General features: G+C 40.5%; 1 protein-coding gene across 2 annotated transcripts in view; it reads right to left on the reverse strand.

Moving 5' to 3' along the window:
- The window catches only part of cdh23 (cadherin-related 23), a 160,986-nt gene that overhangs the window by 66,496 nt on the left and 69,205 nt on the right, over positions 1-25,285 (reverse strand). For both annotated transcript variants that reach the window (XM_035663405.1, XM_035663404.1), the window contains 5 exons: positions 24,229-24,307; positions 10,730-10,842; positions 8,673-8,861; positions 3,686-3,835; positions 2,652-2,810 (listed from right to left, as the gene is read on the reverse strand). In XM_035663405.1, coding sequence (XP_035519298.1) covers positions 2,652-2,810; positions 3,686-3,835; positions 8,673-8,861; positions 10,730-10,842; positions 24,229-24,307 — 690 coding nt within the window. The remainder of the gene's footprint in view (positions 1-2,651; positions 2,811-3,685; positions 3,836-8,672; positions 8,862-10,729; positions 10,843-24,228; positions 24,308-25,285) is intronic.

Here is a 25,285-nt window from a genome sequence, read left to right on the forward strand (position 1 = left end):
ACATACTTCCTACGGGCACTGCGCTAGTGATATAAGATAAGATAATCGGCTCCTGGCTTAGCTTAATGCACAGACCTGAGAGTGGCATCAATCTTCTAATCTAACTCTCGGCAACAAAGCAAATGCACTTATTTCCTACAATGCCTAACTATTCCTTTAAACAAAACTGTGTGCTGGCCAGCCCAACTCGAGAGATTAAGAATAAAAGAGTTGTCCTCCCTTTTGGTGCTAAAACATAATTTGGCCACCATCTTTTGCACCTCGCAGCCAAGACCACCGAGAGGCTAGTCTCAGCCTAACAATCTAGTTATACTGCAATGCCTTGAGTTGTTTCCTACACTTAGACAAGCAGGCAGTTTGAACTGCTGGAAGATACTGGGTGAGACAGGTATGCAGGGAAATCAGGAAAATAAAAAGGTGCCCGGCATGTGAGCAATCAAAGAGGCAGAGAGCTGTAAAGTTCAGAATAAAATGTACTTGAGTGAAGTACAAATGTAACACAAGTTATGTAATAACAGAACCAGTTGTTAGGGACCTCATACATTAATTTTGTCACAATTAACACTTCAATTCAATATGCTTCTCTGCAGCTGGCAAGCAACATAATTTGTCCTTAACAATCGGGTGATGGACAGGTTAAGTTATTATTTTACCTGTTGCTAACTCATGGAGTGGGTTGAAAAGTGTTCTAGCACAAGGCCATATGTAATCAAGGCTGGCTTAACATTTCTGTACCCTTTTTCCTCATCTCCACTTCTGCCTGAACAATATGAGGCAGAGAAGCAGCAGTTTGATGTATTTAACTTCTTTCTGTGCTTCACTTTAGACTTTAGGGGACTGTGGCTTGTTTGATCAGACTGCGGCATATAAATAAACAGTCTCAGCTATTTTCACTGGATTACAGCCATTGTAACATATTGCCTAAATTACTAATGAACTAAAATTATGACAGACTCACATATGTAAACAAGTCTGTACAAACACATTACTGAACACACACACAAACACATGTACACAATAAATGGTAATCTTATCTGATAACAAATGGAATAAGGCCTACAATGAGCAATGATTTTGTCTGGTTTTAGCCACATGTTGACCTTGTGGGAGGGACACCTTCAGGTAGATTTTTGTGTATATATATGATTATGGGGATGTGTTTGTGTGTCTATTTCTTATTTCTCAGCCTCAGAGCAAAGCTTAGCAGAGTGTTGGAAACATCTGTTTAATCTGTATGTGTGTTTTGTCTCCAGTGGCATCTCAGAGGGCCACTGTGTGTGTGTGTGTGTGTGTGTGTGGGCAGGTCAGAATATCGAAACCCTCATCTAACAGTGTATATATACGAGTGCTGCCATCCATGCCAGTAAAGTTCTCACTGAGAGCCGTCACATCTCATTCTATTTACAGCCCATTCACTCTCTACTGCCAGCAATCAGGATTCCACGGCAGGCCGCACGCTTCAGCACGGGGCCGACATCAGCCAGACTTATCGGGTATTAGACTGCCCTGCAATCTCCATTTCATGAGCACCAGTCTATAAACACTATTGATTTTCACACTGTGCTTTTTCCACTTGTATCTAGTGGAGTGTGGGCGTTCTGTCACAGGAATGACTGATAATGAATAATAATGCAGAGTTTTAGGGAGATGGTTGGAGATTTTTCTGGTTAAAGTAGTTGCTGCCGGCTAGGTCAGCGGCTGAGAGCGAACTGCTGCATAGTGGTAGTCTGAGAAGATGAGGTGGAGTGGCCTCAAGGACACTTAAGCTGTGAGAAACCAAACACAGGAAAAAAGACCTGAAGAGAATGAATAACATAATTCTGAAAATGATTCTTAAACCGTGTTCTAATTGGATTAATTTTAATGGAGGTGGTCCTGACATTATTATCGACATCTATAATATTAATCCAATATGAAAAGTTAGACTTTTTAAGATCCTCTGATAATAATAATCCAGTTGATATTTCTGTAAAAATGTATTGTTGAAACAGGTTTCAGGGTAGAATATGAAACTTTATGTCTGAGCTGTGAACAGCAATTTGAGGGTAATCACTCGAATCTTGCCAAAATGCTTCTCTGGACCTACATACACAGCAAGCAAATACACTACTGGACTTTCCTAAAATGACTAGATAAGCAATTTAGCTTTAATTGAAGACTTGTTGACTATGTTGTTATTAATTCAACCTTTATTACCGAAGTGGAACTCATTATCACGTGGCAGTAAATATTTAATTCTGCTTATCAGCTAATTTGCATAATTATGTTGAAACATGGTTTAACCACAGTTTGGTCACAAATTGTGTTGAACATTTAAAAGATGCCTTAGCCAATACAGGGGAGCACATTTTTCATCTGTATGTATTTTTGTTTTTGTGTGAGGCAGCCTAGCTTGAGTCACCATAAATAACAACTCATATGGTGAAGTCTCAAGAGAGTACTGGGTCACATGGGGTACACAAACAAGCCAAGATTTCATTCCCAATAAAACAAGCCCCATAAAGGTTACTAGTACAAGTCGGGTTTTATTGTAATCTATTTGGACTCCAGTTAAATTTCTCCTCAGGGATAAATCACAAGGATCCACTCTAGGAGTAATCTATCACATTCTCAGCCATATACAGTAAACAGAGGTTTCCTATGATACTCACCAGGATGCGTAGCAGTGAGGTACCAGGGGGGGTGTTTTCAGGAAGGCTGATGTTGTACAGCGGTTTGCTGAAGATGGGCCGGTTATCATTCTCATTGAGCAGCTCAATAAAGACACGAGCAAAACCCACGTGGTCGGACATGGACTCATTGGCATAAAGCTGAGGAGAGACATAAAGGTTTATAGTTACATTAAAGATTTAAATATAGCCTTACATATTACAATACAGAAAAGAAGAAACTGTAAAGGTTTAACATTGGTTTATATAAAATATTTCACATTTTTATGTGGCATCCTAAAAGTTATAATCACAATTTGCTATTGTGTCAAAATTACTGTCGTAAAGAACTGACTCGTTTGGGATTTGGAGATCTTGGATTATATGTTATGGTAGTAGGGCACCCTCTGGTTCTGTAAACTACTCAGGGGTAAATTGAGGTGACGAAATACCAATTTCACTGTTCAAACAAGTCTACAAGTCTGCAGTGTTGAGAAAGTGATACAGCCCCAGTCTGACTGAGCCTTGTGTCCTAACAAATAAAAACAAGTTGCAACAAATGTAATGAAGCTACATTCAGTCTTATTGCTTAGAAATCAGTCTTAGACTGGAGTTCAATCAAGGGCATTCTCACAGAAGGACAACGTAGCTGCTTTATCTCCAACTGCTTAACGGTGGGTCATCAAAAGAGAATTGCCTTCTCCTATTCCACTTTGTATGTCTTTACAAAACCGATCTGTTGGACATTTACAATGTTTGAAAATGTCTTCAGTGAGTTAAGCTCCTATATAAGCATCCTACTTCTTTAAGAATATTAGCTAGAAAGCTGTGCTTTGTGGGCGTGGGGGACTCTGGCTATTATGTCCCTCCTCCTGAACCTGGTGTATTATTTGATTCCTTTTTTATCCATTCAGTTATTGTCTTACACTGTATGATTTTCAGCGTCTCAGGGACTGGAGTCCATTCCAGCATTCACTCTCCCATGTAAATGTTCAAAAGCACACTGTAAGAATACTGATAAGAAGCATAAAACTCACAGAGAAGCTGTAGCTGCGAATCTGTTCATAGTCCAGTGGCAAGGCGACCCTTATTCTGATGTCGGCACGCCCCTGTACCGCCGTGGGGGAGATGGTGAAGTAATCTGAATTGTTTCCTGTCAGAAACACCTGGAACATGCTGTTCACCCCCTGCCACAGGAGGAATAAGAGTATAGAAAAACAGAGAAAAATAGGTTGTTGAGAGAGTGTGAGCGTGTGGTGATACATACTCTGTTCAGTACCACTGACGAATGTAGACAATAAAATCTATGCTATGGTATATCTATCGAGTTTTTATGAATAATTGTTGGACAAAAGATATGATTTATAGCAAAGGTACAGATACTGTACATAAAAATACAGAAAGATTCACCAAAACCATGACCAAACCAACAGCAAAAGGTCACAAAATTCAAAATTTTCTTTATCTTTGCCATTATATTGTGAAATGGCAAGGTAGGATACACTAAATTGTAATTGACTAATACTTTTGTGTTGCAAACACGTAAGATAACTGTATTAGGTATATACCTGAATGATTCAATAGATTCTTCAGAACAGTTTCTACTTGTGTTTGTTTGTTTGTGTTTTTTAAACAAAAAGCAGCTGATAATAAACGTTCGCCATAATAATGCTGATCATGAGGATTCACAGGGAGCATCAGCAGGGAAGCCAGCTGTATTCACTCTTATCAGTTGTCTGCAAGATGTTTCTTTTCTATCTCCTCCATCTTTTCGCAATACTTCCCCCATCCTTCAATATCTTTATATACAGTAACTAGTACTATCTGTAATCTATCTGTACAATCAATCCGAACAGTATATGACACCTTCTATCTTTAATCCCGCCCCCCAGCCCAAAATACCCCTATAACAGGGAAAAAATGGAAGAAACCTCAGGAAGAGCAACAGGGGTCTGTAACTGTCTGTCTGTCATTCAGATCTTAATCTCAGAGGTTGGAGCTTTGTGTGGCACTGAACTCAATGCACGCACATCAGGTGATGTTACAGATCAAATGTTCAATATATTTTGAACAGCGTTGAAGACATAACAATTATAAAGAATCTGCTGCATGAAATAATTTAAAATAAATTTGATCTGACAAGATTAGACTGCAAAACCGATATAAGAATCAAAAAATAGTCCATAGCTACATGTTCATCTTGTCTCCTCATCTGAATTCTTCTTTATCTCCACTACATAAAACCTGTACTGTGCTGTTTCACATTATGTAAATGGTCCTTTGAGTGCAACATGGAGTAAATCTCCATATACTGCCCACAGAGCTGTGTATAGTGTGCCCGACTAGGATGATTACGCAGTCATTGAAGGAGGTTGAAAGCATGTACTTTAATCATCAAAGTGTGTGTTTGTTAAATGATGTGATTCCTGATGACAACAATGACTATGTACCTCAATAATATAATGTATGTTGTACTGTATACAAGACGATGTTAGCTTATATGAGCATGGAGTCTGATTTAGAAACACTATGTGCTGTATTGCTGGTTGAGTCTGTATGTCGAGGTTCTTATTATTACCTCTACCACGAAAGCTATGTTTTCAGTGGGGTTTGTCTATCAGCAGGATTATGAAAAAACAACTGTCCCAATTTTGGAAGGGTGTAGCATGTTCAAAGGAATCTGACACATGGGGCAGATAGACAAATTATTTTTCACTTTTGTTAACATTGCAAGATAGGCCTAGTTACAGTGTCTATGTGATGTGATGTCAAAGTGTAATTAGAGTGAATGGTGTGACTAAACATATAACAAAACACAACAGCAACCATACTGTAGAAACAAAACGCCTTGGCCAAGGTCTGTGCTCTCTGGGTGTCCCTCAGCTAGTTTGATTAGTGGTTCTGTGAAATACCAAATAACCTCTAAAAAGAGTACCCATAAACTTCATCTTTCTCTTACTTTTCTTGCTCAGATAAATCCCGAAGTGCAGAGGCATCATGGGTAAATATAAACCAACTCAGGGTCGGAATGACATCACAGCCCTGAGAAGCCTGTGGCTGTCTTGAGCTGAGAAAACATCACTAGATCCCTCCTGTCTTGATATATAAAGCTGCAGGGCGGCCAATCATGTAGCCATTGTGGCAGACAGAGGAAGACGGGTGCGGTGGTCGATTGGCATTATGCTGGCGGTTGAAATAGCCCCCTTGTTTTTGTTTTCATCTCTGGGAGAACCATTGTGGCTGATGACTCCTATTTAAAAGACCATCCAATATGCAGGGATGTCACCTCAAACTGCCCATAAACGTAATTGCCCGTCCATTTGCTTCTGCCTTTAGAAGCCCCCAATAAAAGCACCCTGTCAGACGCGACTGCCACAAAGTTTAGTGACAAGTTCCAGCAGCAAAAGTTTTATAGATGCTAACCGAGCAGAAGAGGATATGAAGGCAGCGACAGACAGAGAGAGAGGTAACTACCACTTGTGTCATAGTCTAAGAAATGAAACGTCTGCCTATAATCCCTCACACTTGGAAAAACTGAGATTACAGCACAGGTGTAGCGGTGTGTGAATGAGTGTGTGTATCGGCACTGACATACAGGTTTAAAGGATAAAAACAGTAATACAAAACTGCAACACAAAAAATGTCTCATATATTTTCCTTCTTGGAATGGATGTATATGTGGCACTATGGCAGCAAGGTCACAATGCAAGACTGGTAGAGTGCAGGCAATTTCCATGTCTCCAGCACACAACTTGAGAACACAACTGCATTTAAATTTGTGTATGAGATCCTGCTTCTTTGTTCTTACAGATACATTTAGTTTTTTTATATGACAACAAAAAAGCAGTCAGCTATGGCTGCTAATGGACTGGTTCTGAAAAAGTGCTTTCTAATACAACATCTTTGGTGAATTTGATTAAAACCATGTTGGAATTACCATAGTGGTTCCCCCATTTGCGGTGAGCAATCTCAGTTTAGAGATACAGGAATGTTAAGCGTCTGGGTAGCCCCACCAGACTGGTTTTGGTAGTGGTAAAATGTTTGGTAGTAACTTACAGAAGGACCTCTTATCACATGCCAGGTGTCTGGGCCATCACCCCACCTGTATGCAGCAACTCACTCGTGGTACTCCCCCTGCCTTGCCATTGTGACACACCATCCTTGGAATGAGTAAACAGACTTGCTGCTAAATACTGTCTGCTGTTTTCTCTGTTTCGTCCTGCTCCACCAATTATTCAGACTTCTGGTTTTGCTCCATTGCAGGCTACTTTCTGTTCAACCATTTTTCCTCCTCTCTTCTCCTCTCCTCTCCTCATGCGTATGTCTGTCTCTCTTTACTCTCTACCTTTTTTCTCTATCCACTTGACTTGCAGTTATCTGTCAAATTCCACCCTGGCGGCTGCCGTGCCTGAATCAATCAGAGTTGACTAGCTTTCGGCTTATCTGCACCCTAGGTGATTGATTTTCCTCGTTAGGTATAATTTGATGCTCTATCCCATCTCTTCCAGAGCAAATTAAATTGTAGTCGAGTCCAATGCGCTGGTGTGAGCGAGCATTTGCACATGTGAGAGAGGGAGAGAGAAAGTGAGGGAGTCAGAATGGCAGAGCAAGTGTAAAGTGAAAAAGTGTTTCTGTGTGTGTGTGTGTGTGTGTTAGTGCCTGAGTGTGTGTGACTGTGTGTCACCACAGTAGGTTGATAGATACAGCTAATGGGAAGTGGCGGACACACTAAAGCACACTAAAGTGCTGTTGTACACTGCTGCTGACAGTCCATACACACACGCACTGCTGCCATGCAAGTGGTTTCGTAGAGTGGCTGAGTGGCTTTTTGGCTGCTGCATTTATAAACAAGATAAATCTAAACCTAGAAATGAAAACACAAAATACACACCACTCACATGTAGCTGTCCTAGCTGTCTTTGTAGTTAGATCTTATCCGATCAAATCAAGAGTGAAAAATATCTTGCAAATGAGACTGCTTTTACTAATGAATCTTTTATTGATGCCTTGTGTCACATCGAGTTGTTAAGTCTCTCAAGTACGTCCTTAATCCCTACAAATGCCAGGTTGTTCATTCATAGTAATACTAGCTTCATTTGTATGATCATTTAGGAATGTACCAATCAAGTTTAAATTTAAAATTGGGTATGTGCTGTTACCTGAGTCTGAGACTAATCTGATAATATATTTACTTAAATGCTGATTACATATTTATCTGACACACTGAAATAACATCTTCAGCCTACTTAATCTGACACACATTATTTTTCACAAGCCACTTCCAATGACTGAAGGCCTTGGTTCAAACGTATATTGTATATCATAAGCTTAAATCATTGATCCAATATGAACGAAAGATTAACTGGACAATGTGAATCCTGAGATTGATGTGAAGCAAGAGAGATGTCTCACTCTGTTGGACTTGTGGGAACTACAGAATTCACTCGTGGTTGTAAAGTGGTGATTCAGTGTGGAGGTTCTTCCTTCACAATGGACCAAGCACAGACACTGCCTACAGAAAGCACTTTAACCAGACAACAGACTAGACAGACTTTAATTTTGGGCTGTTGTCAAGTTACTCAAGGAATTAATGTTAATTAGTGACAGCTGACATGACCTGTTGCTGGCAATGTTTATCATTCTAACTGGTGAAAGCAACTAGCTGAATGTTTTGTACACTGCTGTTGTCACATTCACATACTCATACTACATTCACTTGCATGTAGTGAAATGCTGCACTGTAGAGGCTGAATACTGTAAAGCGCAGCAGGCCGAGGTCGACAGAAACCACAGAACACAGTAAAGAAAGGATTGGATTTTAATCAGCATTATTTTATCCAATTATGATCCATTAAAATATGCCTGGATTGGTCCCAATACCGAACTTTAGGGTCGGTTTGACACATTCCTCGAAACAATCTTCAGTTACTAAAGCAGCATGGTGTCATTGCAAACTTATCTTTATAAGAGCCTAATGGTGAGAATGTTGAGACTGTGCCAGCCATCAGGATGTGATCCACTCACCTCGTCCTTGTCTTCGACCTTGATGAAGAGGGGAAGGGCAAAGCCAACCTGGGCCAATTCAGTGATGAGGACACGGTACTCAGAGCTGTTGAACTTTGGGGCGTTGTCATTTTTATCAATTAGCAGGATGGTGAAGGTGGTCATCACTGTTGCGTCTGATGGACTGCGATCATCTTTCAACTCTGTGGCCTTGCACAGAGCAACAGAGGGAAGTTGTAATCGGAGAAAAAGAGAGAGAGACAAAGAGAGAGAGAGCGAGAGAGAAAGAGAGAGAGAGAAAGAGAGAGAGACATGAGATGTATTTGATTGCACTGAAAATGTCATTTTGGATGGTGGTGGTCAGAACGCAATCTCAGCCCGGTATTTACAGCTGTTCATTTATTGGATCAAAAGGTGGACAGACGGACTCAAGGCAATCATAGAAATAGGCTCAAAGTGAGGCCAAGAGAGGGCCAGCACATGTACATCCACACATACACATACATCCACACGTACACACAATGAGATTTAAGAGAAAGAAGTCCCATTGAGAAGACACAATTACACACTCTCTCCTTTTCTGGCTGCCTGAGTATCGAAGATGTGAGGCCTCTGAAATGAAAAAAAATAGGTGAGAAAGATAGGAATGGGCAGTCGTGGTCTTTTATTGATGGAGGAGTGTCACAAGCAATAGGAGAAGAGGCAGGAACAACATGCTGGTCCCTGGGTAATCAAGGTAGTTTAGCCTCTCTGTCCCGACGCCACTGAATCATTTGACCTCCACCTCCACACGCTCAGCACTATCTAAGCTGCCTGAAGTTGAGAAATTAGTTGTATTACTATGGCACACCGCAATCAATAGTAGCACCACGTAAGAAAGCAAAAGCAGAGAGAGGGGGAGAAAATGTAGAGAGAAAAAATCCATATCTTATAAATACATTTTTGGGCGACATTTTTTCGTTTTCAGCACTTTCACTTATTCTACTTTTCTTCTATGTAATTATTGATTTCAATTAAACAGATAGACTGAGGCTGGAATATGTAAGGCAGAATCTTTTTTGTATTAAACCTGAAAGCCATCTGTATCTTAATGGTCTCTCATATAAAAACTCATACAACCTGTTTTTTTATGAGTAATAATTGCAGTAATGTGTGTAAATACTTGAGTGCTATTGAGCCATTAGATGCTCTTAAAGGCTATTTATTTTCCTGTACAGGTGCAAACGATTTGACTTGACACGCCATCAAAATCCACAATGTAACATTGCAGTTACATGGAATAAACTCTGGTCTTTGATCGCAAATCCTTCCACTTTCAGTAGCACTTGGGAATCCATTTCACACACCCTCTCACACCCTGTGGGAGCCACTTGGTGTACAATACTAGAAGAGAGGAAATGACAACTACGAAAAAAAGTAGTAGAGTGGAAGGTGGGAAGGCAGTGGGTGGGGTGAGAGGGCAGGACTAATATTTTTAAAAAGCAAGCAAGATAGACTTTAGGCTCAGTGCAGGGACAGAGGGATTTTAGAGACTGCACCTGCTTTAAACTGAAGAAAAAAGAAAGAGAGAAACAAATGAGCCCTCAGCATTCAGGACTCTAAATCCTGTTCTTTTGTCTTGTCCTCCTCTGCTCCTCCTGTCCTCCGTGGCTACTGGCATTTAATTGAGAGACAGCCTCTGAAGGGGACACTATTATAAAACCACAAATGCCTTCACTGAGAAGCCCAATAAAGATACTTGGATTTGTCGGGGTCACATCTGCACAGAAGCATATTGACAAAGCATCTATTAACATATATAGTACGGCAGGATCTTGTGTTTAGTCAGTGTTAAGTAAAGTATTGACTTTGAAATCTGTCCTAATCTATTCGTATTTGATTCATGTATAGTACGAGCCAGGGTGAAGTAGTGCATTTAGCAAGTTTTTTGAGGCTATATCAAACCCAGACACTGCATTGATTTAATACACTATCATATCAAAGCAAATCAAATATCTCTCGATCCACCAGTGAAACAGATTTTCTTTAGGCTGCGACAGTTCCTCCAGCCCCTAAACACCTCCCATTCAGCAGCTCACCTTGACAGTGAGAGTGAATCCTGCTGAGTAGAGTGGGTTTTCTCTGTCCAGCTGGCCGTTCACTGTCAGGGATCCGCTGATGTAGTCCAGTGCAAAAACGCTGTTGGTGTTCCCTGGATGGATAGATAGATGGTGAGAGAGAGAGACAGAGATAAGAAAGTCAGAGGGACAAACGCAACTGGCGTTGTGGATAATTCAACATAACCCCTGGGATGCAGCAAGGAGCCTCTGGAAGGGAAGGCGGTGGATGAGCTATGTGTATGTCTCTATTTCATGCAATATGGATACAGCTTTTGTCTCTCTTCCTGCCTTAGGCTGACCCACCACCTCCAACCTGTCCACAACCTGCCTCTCCTGCACCCCTTTGTTTCCTCTGTCACTGTCTTCCTTCCTTCAACTGCTTCTTTTTCTTACCCTTCCTCTTCACTTCTTTACTGGATGTATGCTAAGGTTACCACCAATTCACTTCAAGTTGCATCGTTTATCAATTGCAGTTCAACTGTGATTCATGTCAATGATAACACTTTCGATAAGTTTTGATGAGACTACATACACATCAGCTCATAACTTAAAGGTACCCTGTGGCGTTTGTGACCACTACTAGTGGCCCAATGGTTTTATGAGTGGATCCTCGCTTTCGGTGTATTATGGTTAATTTGATGAAAAGTGACTCATTACAGAACATTTCACAACAGTAAGCTGAACTGTCCCAGAGTGCTTTGCAACACAGTCCATCTAAAATGTGATCAACAGGATGAGATGACTTCATTCTAATTCACTATTGAAAATACGGTATGCTAATTTAATTACTTTAAATAAGCTGAGCCTCTGCTGAGAAAGCAATCCCATCCCAAATTTGAAAACACAAGACACTTCTGTAAAGCTCAAGACAATACGACTGCATACAAGACTGATTGAACACACTGCACATTTCTTCTGAACCACTTCAAATGGGCTGATGAATTGAATTAACTTTGTTATAGTCTATGCACTCCTTCAAAGAGAGGCATTTCAAATTATGAACGCTGCACTGTTCTCATTAACAAGTTCAAGTGTGCCTGTGTTGTCTATTCACTTCGATTACACAGGTTAAAATATTAGACTGAGACCCACTTGAGACCTCCTTTCATATTTTCTTATTCCCTTTCTTCCTTTCCAAATTACAGTCCTCTGTAGAACTTTCTCACCTCTCTTACACTCTCATTCTCGCTCTCTCTCAGACATCTTGCAGTTGTGGCTGTTGCCTGCTAATTACACCCAGCAGATGGAGACAACAAACGAAAATACACCCACACACATCTCCCTCACCTCTCCACTGTTAATATTCCCTTTCTCCCCCCTGTACTGCTGCTGTCACCCATCAACCCACTCTACACATTCCCTTGGTCAAGTCAGAAGAATAATCTTTCATTCAAAAATGTTCCTTACAATTTCATTGTGATTCTTTGTGCCTGCCACATGTGTCAGACCCGAGGAAGCCCCTGTGCAATCTTTAGATAGTAACAGTTCAGACGTGAATGTTATCAGAGTGATCTGTTCAGTCGAAGGCAAACATTGGAGCAGACAGACCTATATGAGAGTGCCCAGTGAAGTCCACCTGGGCCTAATTCACTTATGCCTTGTTAATACAAACCACTCTTACCAGCTGACAACACAGCAACTCCTCTGTGCTGCCGCACACTGTATGCTTAACAGGGTAATCTCTGGATGAATAAAGAATAAACCTGCTCAGTGAAATCATTCCCTGTCTACATAAAAGTACAAAAATATGTGAATATATATCCAACACAAATACCAGGTTATCAATTGAAAGCAGTGGCGGAATCCCTAACAAGAGACAGGGAGTTTTAAAAGAAAAACTTAAAATATGTGAGAAAATTCCTGGAATACATAAAGAAAACTGTATAATAATAGAATACTGAAATAATGTATGCTGTTGTCCCCAGTAGAAACAGTGGAATCAAATGCTTGAAAATTCATCATTAGGAAACAGTTCTATTGCTGGTATTGCCATTACTCATATTTGTTAGTCAATGTGCAAAACAAAGTGGTTCCCTTTTGTCGCTTTGGTGTTTTGTTTTTAATTTTGACCATTGATGCTTGTTGTCTACCTGAAACACACATATGATCATAATACCATTAATAATTTTACACAGTAGTTTTAAAAAGGAATTCTATAAATGCAGCTAACACCAATAATTACAGAACTGTCTGACAAAATGACATAAACCTAATTTTAATTACATCAAGCGGTGTAGCTGCAAACTGCAAACACTTCACCCTTCCCTTCTAAGCGCAAAGAATTAACTACAGTGGCAGCAAAACGAAAAACGTGAATGGCCTTATCTATCTGTTCTGGGCTCCTGTTGAAACATGGTGGACTCAATGAAGGCGACCTGCGGCATCTGTAGATATAAAGGGCTCTTTCTAAGGTAACAAAAAATAACAGTTCTTATTTCCAGGAGATTATGCACTAATGGAAACATAGTTATGCATATTATATTCCATTTCTGTTAATAGATCCTTCCTTAATGTTACACACTGGACCTTTAATGTGTAAAAACCAAATTCAACATGCCCCCAAAAAGCATGTTCTCTGAATTTACATGTATTTTCACATACACATTTCGCTCTGTGAACCTTGAGCTGCACTTTGAGGGATTAAGAATCACTCGCTTTCAGATAGTTTATAGTAATAGCTGAAGTCTAGACTCCAGAGAAGCATGGTCAGATGGTAAGTCTACAGTGCACAACGGCTAGGGTCAACAGATTAACCCATGCCTGTGTTCCCCACTCCCTGCTCGCTGCTCTATTATTGCCCTGTACCTAGCCTGGAATGGAGAGGAGGGAAGCTACAGAACAAAGCGCACAGAGGGGACATAAAAGAGAGGAGGGAGGCCAGCCGAGAGAGCAGAGCCCTTGGGTAATTAGCCTGGATTGAGGCCAAAAGGTTTAGAAAGGGAGGGAGGTAGAAGGGACAAAAACTACTGCTGATTATATCCATCTTGCATCATCTATTTAACTCTTCCATTACTGAAGTTCTAAACATGATAAAACCAACAAATAGTAAGGACGACATTGTTCGTGTGCCTTTCAAAATCATTACAAGTCATCATCAAATTTCTAATCAATTTCATTTTCTGATTATTAACCTAAGCACAAAAATGACTTGGTTTGAGATCAGAGATTATAGTTTGGGTTAAAATTGCTACTTTGTTAAGTTTAAGGGACTTTTGTTGACATGGTTACAATAATAAATGACTGGTTAAGTTTAGGGAAAGACTGCAGTCATTGGTTGACTTTGTGGCTCTATTCCTCTGGCTGCTAGAGTGCTTTTTCTCTTGAACGTGAACATATGTTTTTTGGGCCATTTGCTGAAACCACTGTCTGCATTTTTTGTGGGAGGACAGTCTCACAATTCGAGTAACAGAAAATGAACAACCCCAGAAACAGGAAGATAATGAAACAAAGGATCAATAAGATTGAATGTTCCCTTGTAAAAAAAATGTAACGTATGTAATGCAATAATTCTATAGTATCTACCTGGGCCAGTTTGTATCAGTTTGTCAGTGTAAGACTGAACTTGGAAAAAATAAATCATTTTGTGTCATACACCAATGAAAATAAGCTGACACAACATTAATTGCAACATTTCTTTTTTTGCCTCAATGGGAGGGGCAGGCATGATGCTGATAAGGATTGGTGGTAGTGGGGGGTAACGTGCATCAGGGACTTAGACCCACTCAGTGTGGGCATCATGACTATAAATTGGTTTGTCAGCTTCAGTGGCCTGACTAGCATGCCAATCTACTCTGACAGCCGCTCCTTACCCGGACCACTGGGCACTCACCTGGCCAACCAACGAGTGGCGTTCATACACAAACACATACAAACACACACACCTGCAAAAGCACGCAAGTGGTGTACTGTACTGTAATGTACATGTGCACAGTAGCAGCAGATTGTTGGTTCTACTCTCTGTATGTGTCCGGTAAAAAGGCTTTGACTCACTGCTTCAGGTTCCACAGAATGGCCTTCGAGCTTGACCAGAGAGACAGACTGAAATTACACAGAGTGACTCACAGGTCCCACTGAGAGGAAAATATAATCATATTCTAATTGCTGATAGAAAGTGTTCTCCAGGGATCTGCCAGGACACTGTGATTAGACCCCCAGGGGGTGAAAATTGCTGCACACATACGCACACGCTCAAAATTCAGCACAAATTAAGGCACACTTCTTATTCGAGTTTCATATTCATATTTAGTGGCAGTGTTTATGTGTTTCATGTGTGTGTTAATGTGCAGGTATTTTAGTTCTGAATTCTTATGTAGATAGAGTGTGTGAGAGAAAAAGGGTGTGTGTATCTCTCTGTGTGTGTGTGTGTGTGTAAGAGAGTGCATGTGGTGCTAACTGGCAGAGTTTGATTCTATGATGTGAGACTCCGGGGGATTAGCCATGCTCTTACATTACCAACAGTACTGGACTGGAAAATGAGAACCCATGCCATGATTTTGTCTAGTGTGGAGCACACACTCAAATGCACTCACACACGCACACCGAAATAAATGCCCACAAGCATGCACACACACACAAACTCAGAGCCATTATTTCCATGGTGCAAATTTAGCATGTGCGCAATAGCTTCAATAGCTAGTACTACAATTACAAGATAAAAGTAATCCAAATAATTTGCCACTTTGAATAATCTCAGCATTACCAAAGCATAAAGAAAAACAGGATGCGGATTTCATATTATCTATTGACAAACACATTTAAATTCTTGTGTCATGAACAATGAAGTGAAGGCTCATTTACTGAGAACAGTTTTCTCATTGAAATTCTCTTCTCCACTTACAAAGAGTAAAAGGATGAGTGCAGAGACAGAGATGGAAAAATAGGGAGGCTTGAAAGGGGAGAGACGGAGTGTATTGAGTCGCAAAAGTGGAAAACATACATGTGTAGTTATTATGTGGGGATTGTCCAAGAGAACAGAAGATATAAGGCACTTGATCTGATGAGTTTAATCGGACGTGCGACAAGTGGATGACAATGACTTTCTCAGAGCAATGAGCTTTTGAGGACAGCCAAAGCAGGAGTTCTCCAAGTGTAATCGCCATGACTAAGCCAGTGACAACTGTTTTCTCTAGTTTGTGACAACACCATGGGGGCGCTGGAACATTCTAGTAATGTGATATGGCATGCAGCCAGTGCTCAGAATCTTGGGGCTAAGATTTTGTGTACTTTGCTAAATGTACACAAATTAGTGTCACTTTTAAGGATTACGCCTACAGGCAAATCATGTTGATGATGAGGTTTTAGTTATTGTTTTCAAACTACACTCACTTCTAAATCTAAATGAACCGCTTCTCACATACACTGACTTGCTTGTGCACGTGCTCATGTGTGCATCTGCGACACACACCCCTCAGTGCTACGAGTGCATATGTATGTGTTTTTCTGTGCGTGATGCGGAGTGATAATGGCCCTGTGGGTGTCTTGCCATTGGCAGACAAGCTGCATTTCATGAATACTCAATGAACTAGTTTCATCTAAAGTTTTTCTTCAAAATAGGTTCAAGGACAAATATTCTAAGACAATACATGGCAGATGAAAGCAACTTCCTTTTTTGCCCAGGTATCACGTTCTGTATGATTCGCATAGCTAGTTAGATACGCTTCCACTGTCATTGAGGTCCCAATGCCTCAGCTTTGACTAGCAACTCCTCCTGCTGCAACTAGAGGAGTTCTGTTAATCAGGCTCCCATTTTGCTTAAGCTTGCAACAAAATGATGTCTGCTTTTTTAAATACAGTGTCACTGCAAGGAACAGTGCTACATTGTGCACAGCAAGTCCATTTTTTCTATTGGAGACTGTGGCCATAATGGCACCCACTGCTCAGATTTTAGTAAGTAATGACACTTTACTTCAAATACACTGTTCCTCCAAAACAGGCTGGTGTTACGATGTCAATAGTTTTAGTGGAAGTATGGGACAAGTAAACTTTTTGCGTCTCTGAATTTCCAGAATTAAATAACTCTAATATTCGATACCACTGGGACTAGAGTAAAAAACCTTGAGCATGACAGTAAATGTCAGAGGATGGAACACCATTCAGAAAATGTGTTGTAATCGTTGTAAGACAGGTAATGCTTTACTCAACGCTCTTCATACACACATGCTAGTTACATATGGTTTAAAAAAGGGGTGCAGGAGGTTCACGCGTTCCCACCCTCCATCCAAGAACTCTACCAATGAACCAGTACCCGTTCTGTGACTAGGACATGATATGATAACCACTTCTCACCAGCCAACAATGCCAATTGTGTTTAAAAGAACACCAGGCCAACCAAGACTGCTATCTGCATCTGAACATGGAACTCTGCAATGATGGGCAAATAAATGATTTTAAGGGTAATGTTTTTGGCCATACAGATGGAACTTACTGTAATGTCGAAGCTCTTCTCTCTGAGTAATGGTCCACTTATTACGGTACTTACTTAGAACAAATTGTACTACAGATTCCTGAGTGCTTCCTCTGTTGAATTCGGTTCAGTGCCACAGTAGAAGCTAAACTGATTCTCAACCTAGTCACAGACAAAAGTATCGATCCACAGTCTTCAGGTCTCATGGAAAATAATCAAACTCAGAGCTATTGATTGCTGGCTTTGATCTGTCAGCTCAAGGTGTCCCATTTTCTCTTTTCAACAGAGTATTGTGCTGGCAGTGTAGTCTTATCTCTTCACTTCGTGTGTGTGTGTGTGTGTNNTCTGGCTAATCCACATAAACCCGTATGTGTGTGTTCGTGTGTGTAAGTGCATATGTGTGAGAATTTTTGTCTGTGTTTCTAAGAGCAGACTACAGTACTTGGGATTTACCCTCCTATCTGATATTTTTTTGCAGTTTGCTAGACGATACAAAATCTGTTTCTGCACACTCTGTACAAAACAACAGCTGGCTAGAAGACAGTAGCAGAGGAAATTGGGTTTGACATCTGGAAATGTGCTTGTTCAGAAGCAGATAGCTTAGTATAACATTTCTCAAAGCCAGCAGCATCCCTTTTATCCTGTATAAATGAAAATAAAGGAGAACCTCTAACACCAATAGATAAGCTGAAATATATATGTTAGGGATGTAATGTTGCTAAAAACATTTGCTTTAAGAGGACAACAACCAACGTATGAGATCAAGGGTAGAACAGAGGATTCTGACTGAACCTTGAATAATGTCATCTAATCTTTTCTTATTCTTTCTAACATTTAAACACTGACGTCTGTAATTTTGAAATAGGTAATTTGAATTTCTAGTATTAATTGTTAACTGAGAGACACAGGAATGAAGAACCCTTTATTAGTTCGGAAGGAATTGAATTAATGAAGAGAAGACAGAAGTAATTAAATGAGGAAACCTACTGTACGAGACCTATATCATAGCCCAGTGCTGTCTGGGCTTGATGGTGAGCAAAACTGCTATGTTCTGCATGAGTCGACTATACTTGGGATTGTGCTGTGATCAGTGTCCCGCAGACTATCTGCCTTTTCTAAGAGATTACATAGCAACAGGCTACAGAGAGCCTCAGAGCGTCTAATTGAAAACTCAGAGAAATCCCAGTGTCGCGGCAGTCACAATAAGAGCTCCCCATAGAATAACAGGTATTAGCCTTGTCCATATTACAGCATGCCTGCTGATACGAGTTAGGGAATATGGAATCAAAGCATCGGGGTGTAGCAGTACTGGAGGATAGAGATACTTGTGGAAAAGCAGACGAGGGGAAATAATCGCCTTTGCTACTTATCAGTCTGTCCAGGCGGGAAATGGTGTTGCCATACCTGTCTGACCTGGATGCTAGAAAAAGGGTGGGAGACGAGGACAGTCGTCTCCGCAGACCCAGTGCACCGGGCTCGCCTGTCTCACTCCTTTGGCAGGGGCAGACGGTGTTCACATGTTGCCCCAGACAAAGGCCATGCAAGTCAGTGGTTGCCTGTGGCTACGCAGTGTTAGTGCAATATGTGGTCTCTGCAGCCTCTGACAAACTTCAAGATAGTGTAAAATTATTTTAGTAAATAGAAAAATTGAGTTATCATCTTTATCAATTTAGACAATTATTCTGCTTGGGTTGCTGCAAATTAAAATCCAATGCGGTCAGGCAAGAGAATGTGAGAGCTAGGAGTTGGCTGGCATTGTGACAATTTCTTTGCTGCAGTTTCCCAAACAGGGAGACGATGCAAAGAGAGAGGAAGAATCGTCCAAAAGGAAAAGAAAAGGGTAGAGATGGAAAAGGGCTTAAGATGGGATTAGTTGTGCTTGTGTGTGACAAGAGATAGAAACAAGCACACACAGATAAACAACAGGCTGATATGAAAGGCTTGGGGGATGTCCTTTCATTCTGTGAGATGCTATGCTGATTTTTATTCTGCTTGTTCTTACACTATCATTACAGCACAGTGGAGAGGCTACACAAACTTTACATGAGGGCTTAACTCTTATCCTAACGGACAGCAACACTCTTGGACAAGACCTGTTGGCCTCTAACTCTCTGTAATAGGAAACTCAGATACACAAGGCTTTTTTCAGAGAGGTAAAGTTTATGTCCATTGGGCTAAATATGAGGCATTTTCATATTTCTCAGGAACCATATTATGTTTTAATCTCCCTTTTTTCTTTCTTTCACTGTCCCTCTGTGTCTGTGGATAAAGGAGGGGTTGGCCATGTATGTATGTATGTATGTATGAGCAGTGTGTATTGTGTCCACCTGGGCTTTAGAGTGTCAGTCCCTCAGGTCGTTGGTGTCAGTGAGACTACGACTGAGGATGTCTGTGCTCCTGCCTTGGTCGTCCTCGGGGGGTAGGTTTGAGTGGATAATGGTTGACGATTTGGGATTGTATGTTGCTAGAGTTGTTGGCCAAAAGTGAAGGTCTAATGCACTGTACATGTGAATAAAAGCTCATTGCTGAAATTGGTTTTGTCAGAAAAACCTCTTGACATCTTTCCAATATTTGTTTACCTTTTATAAAAATGTATCCCTTAACTTCACACCTGCTCTAACCTTTGTGTCAGTCAAAACAATAGAAACAAAGTCTGTATCAAACTGTTGATTATTTACATATAATATTATTATTATTATTTATTTCCATGAATATTGATTTGTTTTGTCTGAACACTGTAGGAACTACGTTTACGTTCTGTGTTGTGCAGGGACATATTTAGTTGCAGCAATTTCCTCAAAGAAGACATGTAAAGCAGAAAACATTTTGTTTTTGTGCAGCCAGCAAGTTGGACTGTCACTCCCTCCAGGAGCGTGACTGTTCTGATCCCACTGATGACAATGATTATTTTTTCTAAAACATTCACTAATTTGACATATCTCTACAAAATGCATATTATTATTCTGGTCACTTCATATTATTATTTACAGTTTTTAACTCTCAGGTGAGCAAGTAAGTCTATTTCAGACAAAAACATGTAACAACTGGGGTCAAAACTTACATCATGCTGGTGTAAGACTACAACTGTTATAGGAAAATGTCATTTAATATTCCTAACAGTGCCGTGAGTCCTAGCAACCAGTGAAACAAGACAAGAGCAAGCAGATATTTGATTCCCTGATGAGCACACGGTTGCTACTCCTGAACACCTGGTGAATTCTTCCCTGGATTTCCTAATGGGCCAATTACCAGCATCAGCCAAGAACACATTTTTTTTTTTAAAACAGGACTTTAATGGCCACTTTGATAACTCAGAGCAACTGTAAAAAACATCCCTTGATAGAAAATTGCCAGTGGCCAAATGAGACTGACTTAGTCCCATTTTTGTAACACGGAAAATGTGAAGTTCTTTTAGGTGAGGGTTTCAGATCACGGGAAGCGCATTTGGATTCTATCACGTATCAAAGATTTGGTTGAACATTAATAGTACCAGGAGAGAGCTAGGCATTAGTGATTATTGCCAGAGCACCTCCATAACTTTTGTCCGATCAATAATGATTTGTCAGTGAGTCTGTACAGCTTTCTCAAATAAAAAAGGCTTAGAAATGACAAACTCATTAATCATAAAAATCTCTCAGACCCATGATTTAATTTCAGTCCAGCATGCCTCTCAGCAGTCTAAGGCATACTAACATTATTACTGGTGGATTAGAACAGAGGAAACTATTATATTGTATCCTGTTTGTTAAAATGGTTTTGCATACACCTCATGGATAATGCTGCTTTTAAGCTGGTCTTTGATAATTATACTGTAAATCAAAATTGAGACTAGCAGGGGTCTACATCATTAAGTATTAAATGCACAGTTTAACATAAAAAAAAGTTATTATAAGGTGCAATTATAGCAGCATCTACAACAATGAGTATTAGGTCTTTAACTCAATATCACCTCTCCAATGTGTGTTTGTTCAGTATTTGTTATTGTTAGAGCACATCGGTCCTAAAATACAATCTTACTAGCAAAAAGCCTATTGTAAAGTCTGCTCAGTAGTGGGTTTGGTTAGAGCTTATAATATATAATGCGACCAGTAGGTTAGATGTCCAATAAGGGCTTCATCATACTCTGTGTACAAGGGATTTACCATTAAAACCCTACTCTCCACCTCCACGCACGAATCTCCACCATCATAACAAACAATAACAACTGCAACATTGGTGGCAGAGCGCTGCTGTGATGCTATCTCTTACACACATCAAATCCCAGATTTGCCCTCTGATTGGAGGAGGGAGAGGAAATCCTCATCTTGAGTCCCACAATCATTAGCATAAATCACAGCTGCAATTAAAACCTCGTTTATCTTAATTACTGAACTAATGAGACGAGTCCCGCAGGAGCGAGCCGCACTCTCTGAGGACACTCGGGGCGAGGAGTGAAGAGGAAGGCAAGGGAGGTGTTGTGCGGAGTCACACTTAAGTCTGCAAACAAGCACGCCCTTACACTAATGTGACTGCAGCAGGGTAAATGAGTCTGGATAGACTTAGATATGTGAGAAATTACACATGTACAAGCACACGAACATACACACATGAAAAAAAATGCTCACATGGTTATAAGATGCATCATCTGACAACCTTACCCTCCAACCTTTATCTCCTGGCACTGCATCACCCTTCAACTTCCATTATCTATCAAACTTATAATGATTTTATCAAGCCTACAGGCTCCATCTCCATAAGGGCTTAGTGCGGTGCTATAACTCCTGATTTTGCAACGACTGGGAATACATCGCACCACCTAATTAATGTCTTTTTAATGCTCTTCTCCTCTAGAGCTTAACTCAGCCCTTCAACTTTGCAACAAACACAACACACACAACAATATAACATGTCGCAGCAGACGGTAAGTAAGACTGAGTAGGTGTGTGCACTGAATGGGAGCAGAGTGTTTATGGTGAGCTCCATGGAGAAGTGGGCTGGGCTTTGGACTGTGCACACGCATTAAAGCACGGACACAAATAATACATGACTGCACACGTGCTCACATACATGCACATACACACACTGGGTCAAATTCCTTCATTCAGCTGTGAGGTCAGGCGGTGACTCAGCAGATGGCAGAACAAAGAACATCTTCATCACCCAAAATTCCCATGGTGTGCCAGGCTTATCAAGCAGGGCCAGCCCTTATCAGCCAGCTGGCAATACTGGAGGCACCAATGTCCTTCCATCCTGACCATTCTGGGTTCGGCAGGGGGCATGCAGAGTTTAAAGGTTACGGTCCACACATGGCTGTAATCCTCCCAACTGGTGTTTATTTTCACCACACAGATCAATGTTTCAGACCTGAAGAATCTTAGAGGGATTGTTCGTCCTTCAGGATTGAAACACTGATTGTGGTGAAAATAAACACCTTACGGGGGTATTAAAGCGGCATTACATCAGTGCATGAACCGCCGAGTCAAAAGTGTTGTTATGTGTTTTATCTTAATAGGAATATGGAGTTTACTAGGAGCGGTGAGAAAAAAAGAGGGCTGCATCTTAAAGAAACTCTTACAAAAGCCATTTCCTGATAATCTTTTGACAATAACAAACACAATACATTTGCATCAAATAATAAATATTAATTACTACTATAATATCAGGGGAACCAGATGTACAATTAAATCATTTCCCAACCATTGACATTTATATAATATAAGTTATTTGAAAGTCAAGTTAATAAAGATAAAATATTGTCACCACAAAATAAAAGAAGGACAATTATTTACTTTGCATCCATTTCACCTTCTGTCCATTGTGTGGCCAATTAGGACACCAAAAGGAACCAGATGGTGCCACACTGATTCTACAGCAGGAGTAATGTAGAAGATTGTTATTGTGATATTACTGAGCTGTGTTAATTGAATTATGCTTACTCCATTACAAACTTACAGTGAGTAAGATAACCTGATTAAGGTATTGAATTAATCTAGTTCCAGAGTGTCCTTTTACATTGTTAGTTCATCGCTCTCTATTTTGTTCTTCCCACTGTAGCTTTACTCACTTCAGCGTGGCCACATTCATCACTCAGGTAAGTTCAACACACACTCCACAAAAGGTTTCACAGGATTGCAAATCAGGTCATGAACAGTGACCACTGTCAGTGCGATGGGGTGTACTGACAGCGCATAAAAATAGTTTCCGACACTCCACCACCACTCCAAAACATAATTTCTGTCATTAAAAGTTTATGTTAAATTGATTTCTTCATCCTGCAAACCTACCAAAGGGAATTGGAATCATTTCTGTATTTCCATGCCATTCCATAGATAAGACTAACTAACAAGATACCTGTCTAATAGTGACAATCCTAGATATGGACCAACACCAAACTCTAACGTAGAGCTCCTTGCCTCAAGGTAAGTCTGTCCACCAAGTTTCACGGAAATCTGTTCATAAGTTTTTGAGATATCCTCCTGGCAGACAGACAGACAAAGTAACTGGCAGGCACAAACATCACATCCTTGGCATTGGTAAGAAAACTCAGTTCAGGAGTATTAAAGCAGGATCACTGCTATATCCTTATCAGCACCATGCAAACTGTAGCTTCCTCTCATCTTCTTTAAAGTGAAAGTATAGTAACACCAACACAAGTTAGGGATTTTAGAAGAAGGCCCAATATGGCGCTCATTAGCACTAACACCTCCGTCTCTGCATATTTTGACCAAACAGCTTGTGTGGCATTTCTAATAAAACAATCATAACAACACAAATAAGCAAACAGAAAATCATAATATCATCCTCTTCCGCCGAAGGTAAAATTTGTCACTCTGGCAAACGTAATCCTGTTTTGATGGCACAAGCCAACTCGTGGATGATAACACTAAATGAAAGCTGACTTCCGCACAACTGCACCAAACAGTGATTAATAACTGCTCACGGGCAAGCCTATTCTCCAATTCTGAGGCTCTGCTCTCTGCTGTTATTGACTGTTGTGCTTGATGAGACTTGTCTATTATTGCTGTGGGATTATGATAAGAAGTGATCGATTCCCCTCTCTGTGCTGTGGATGTCAGATTGATTATGTGACTCAGACCTGAGATGATGGTGTAGCCGATGCCTCTCGGTCGGCCAAGATCCTGGTCAATGGCCGTTATCTTCCGCACTTCGTATCCCTGCAGAGACACACAAAACGCACAGAATAAGCTGCAAATAATCTTTTTCTGTGCATTTTCTACAGTAGCTTCCCTTTTAATCTGACCTGTTACCAATGACAAGTAACCTAATGCCCTCTGATATATGCACAAAATTATGTGAGCAGCTTTTATCAAATTGTCAAAAAAATGTTGGCCTCAATGGATGAAGTGAAGTCTGTAACATGAGCCTCAACTTGAGACACAACATTTCCCACTCAGATACCCATTGCTAAGTCTTATTATTATTTTAAGCATTTAATTGAGGTTTTTATTGTTTCAAAACTCTCCAGTAGCACCAATGAGTCCGCAACCTGACAAAACCACAGTATGACAGCTGAAAAAAAAAACAGAAAAAGAAAGAGAAAGAAAGCCGTTTGAAAAGTCTTTGATCCACTGAGCTTTCTGAGGCTTCGTGCCTCAATCAGACACGGTGGTGATACTTAAAAAAACTCTGTGCTGCAGTGAGAGATGGAGAGACCCTCCCTACTTCCCAATTTCCTTCCTTCTCTCCTCCTCACACCCTCCTTCATTCCCACCCCCACCCCCCCTTAGCTTTCTCACTCACACCCAAGCAAGCTGCCTCCCATTGATCCTGCAAATTGTGTCTAAGGCGTGTTTATGCTCCATTTCTGCCAAAGCATCTCCTGTCATTGACCAATTACAGCAGAATCAATTACAAGCCTTTTAGAGAGACTGATTCACACCAATCGCTAGCTGAGAGGGAAACACACACACACACACACACACAAAAGATTTAGGGACAGACTAAAAGAGAAATAAGGAACAGAGAAAGTGAGTGAGGAGAAGTGATGCTGAAGTAATATGAGCAATATTCTTGAGCTGTCCACACAAGTGGAATATGTTCAATCAACCATTAAAGATACAATCCCCCCCTCCTGCAAACACATACTCACACTCTCTCTCTCTCTCTATCTCACACACAAACACACACGCACA

The sequence above is a fragment of the Morone saxatilis genome, unplaced genomic scaffold (assembly GCF_004916995.1).
Source record: "Morone saxatilis isolate NCDOM2014 unplaced genomic scaffold, NCSU_SB_2.0 Contig19, whole genome shotgun sequence".
NCBI classification, from domain to species: domain Eukaryota; kingdom Metazoa; phylum Chordata; class Actinopteri; family Moronidae; genus Morone; species Morone saxatilis.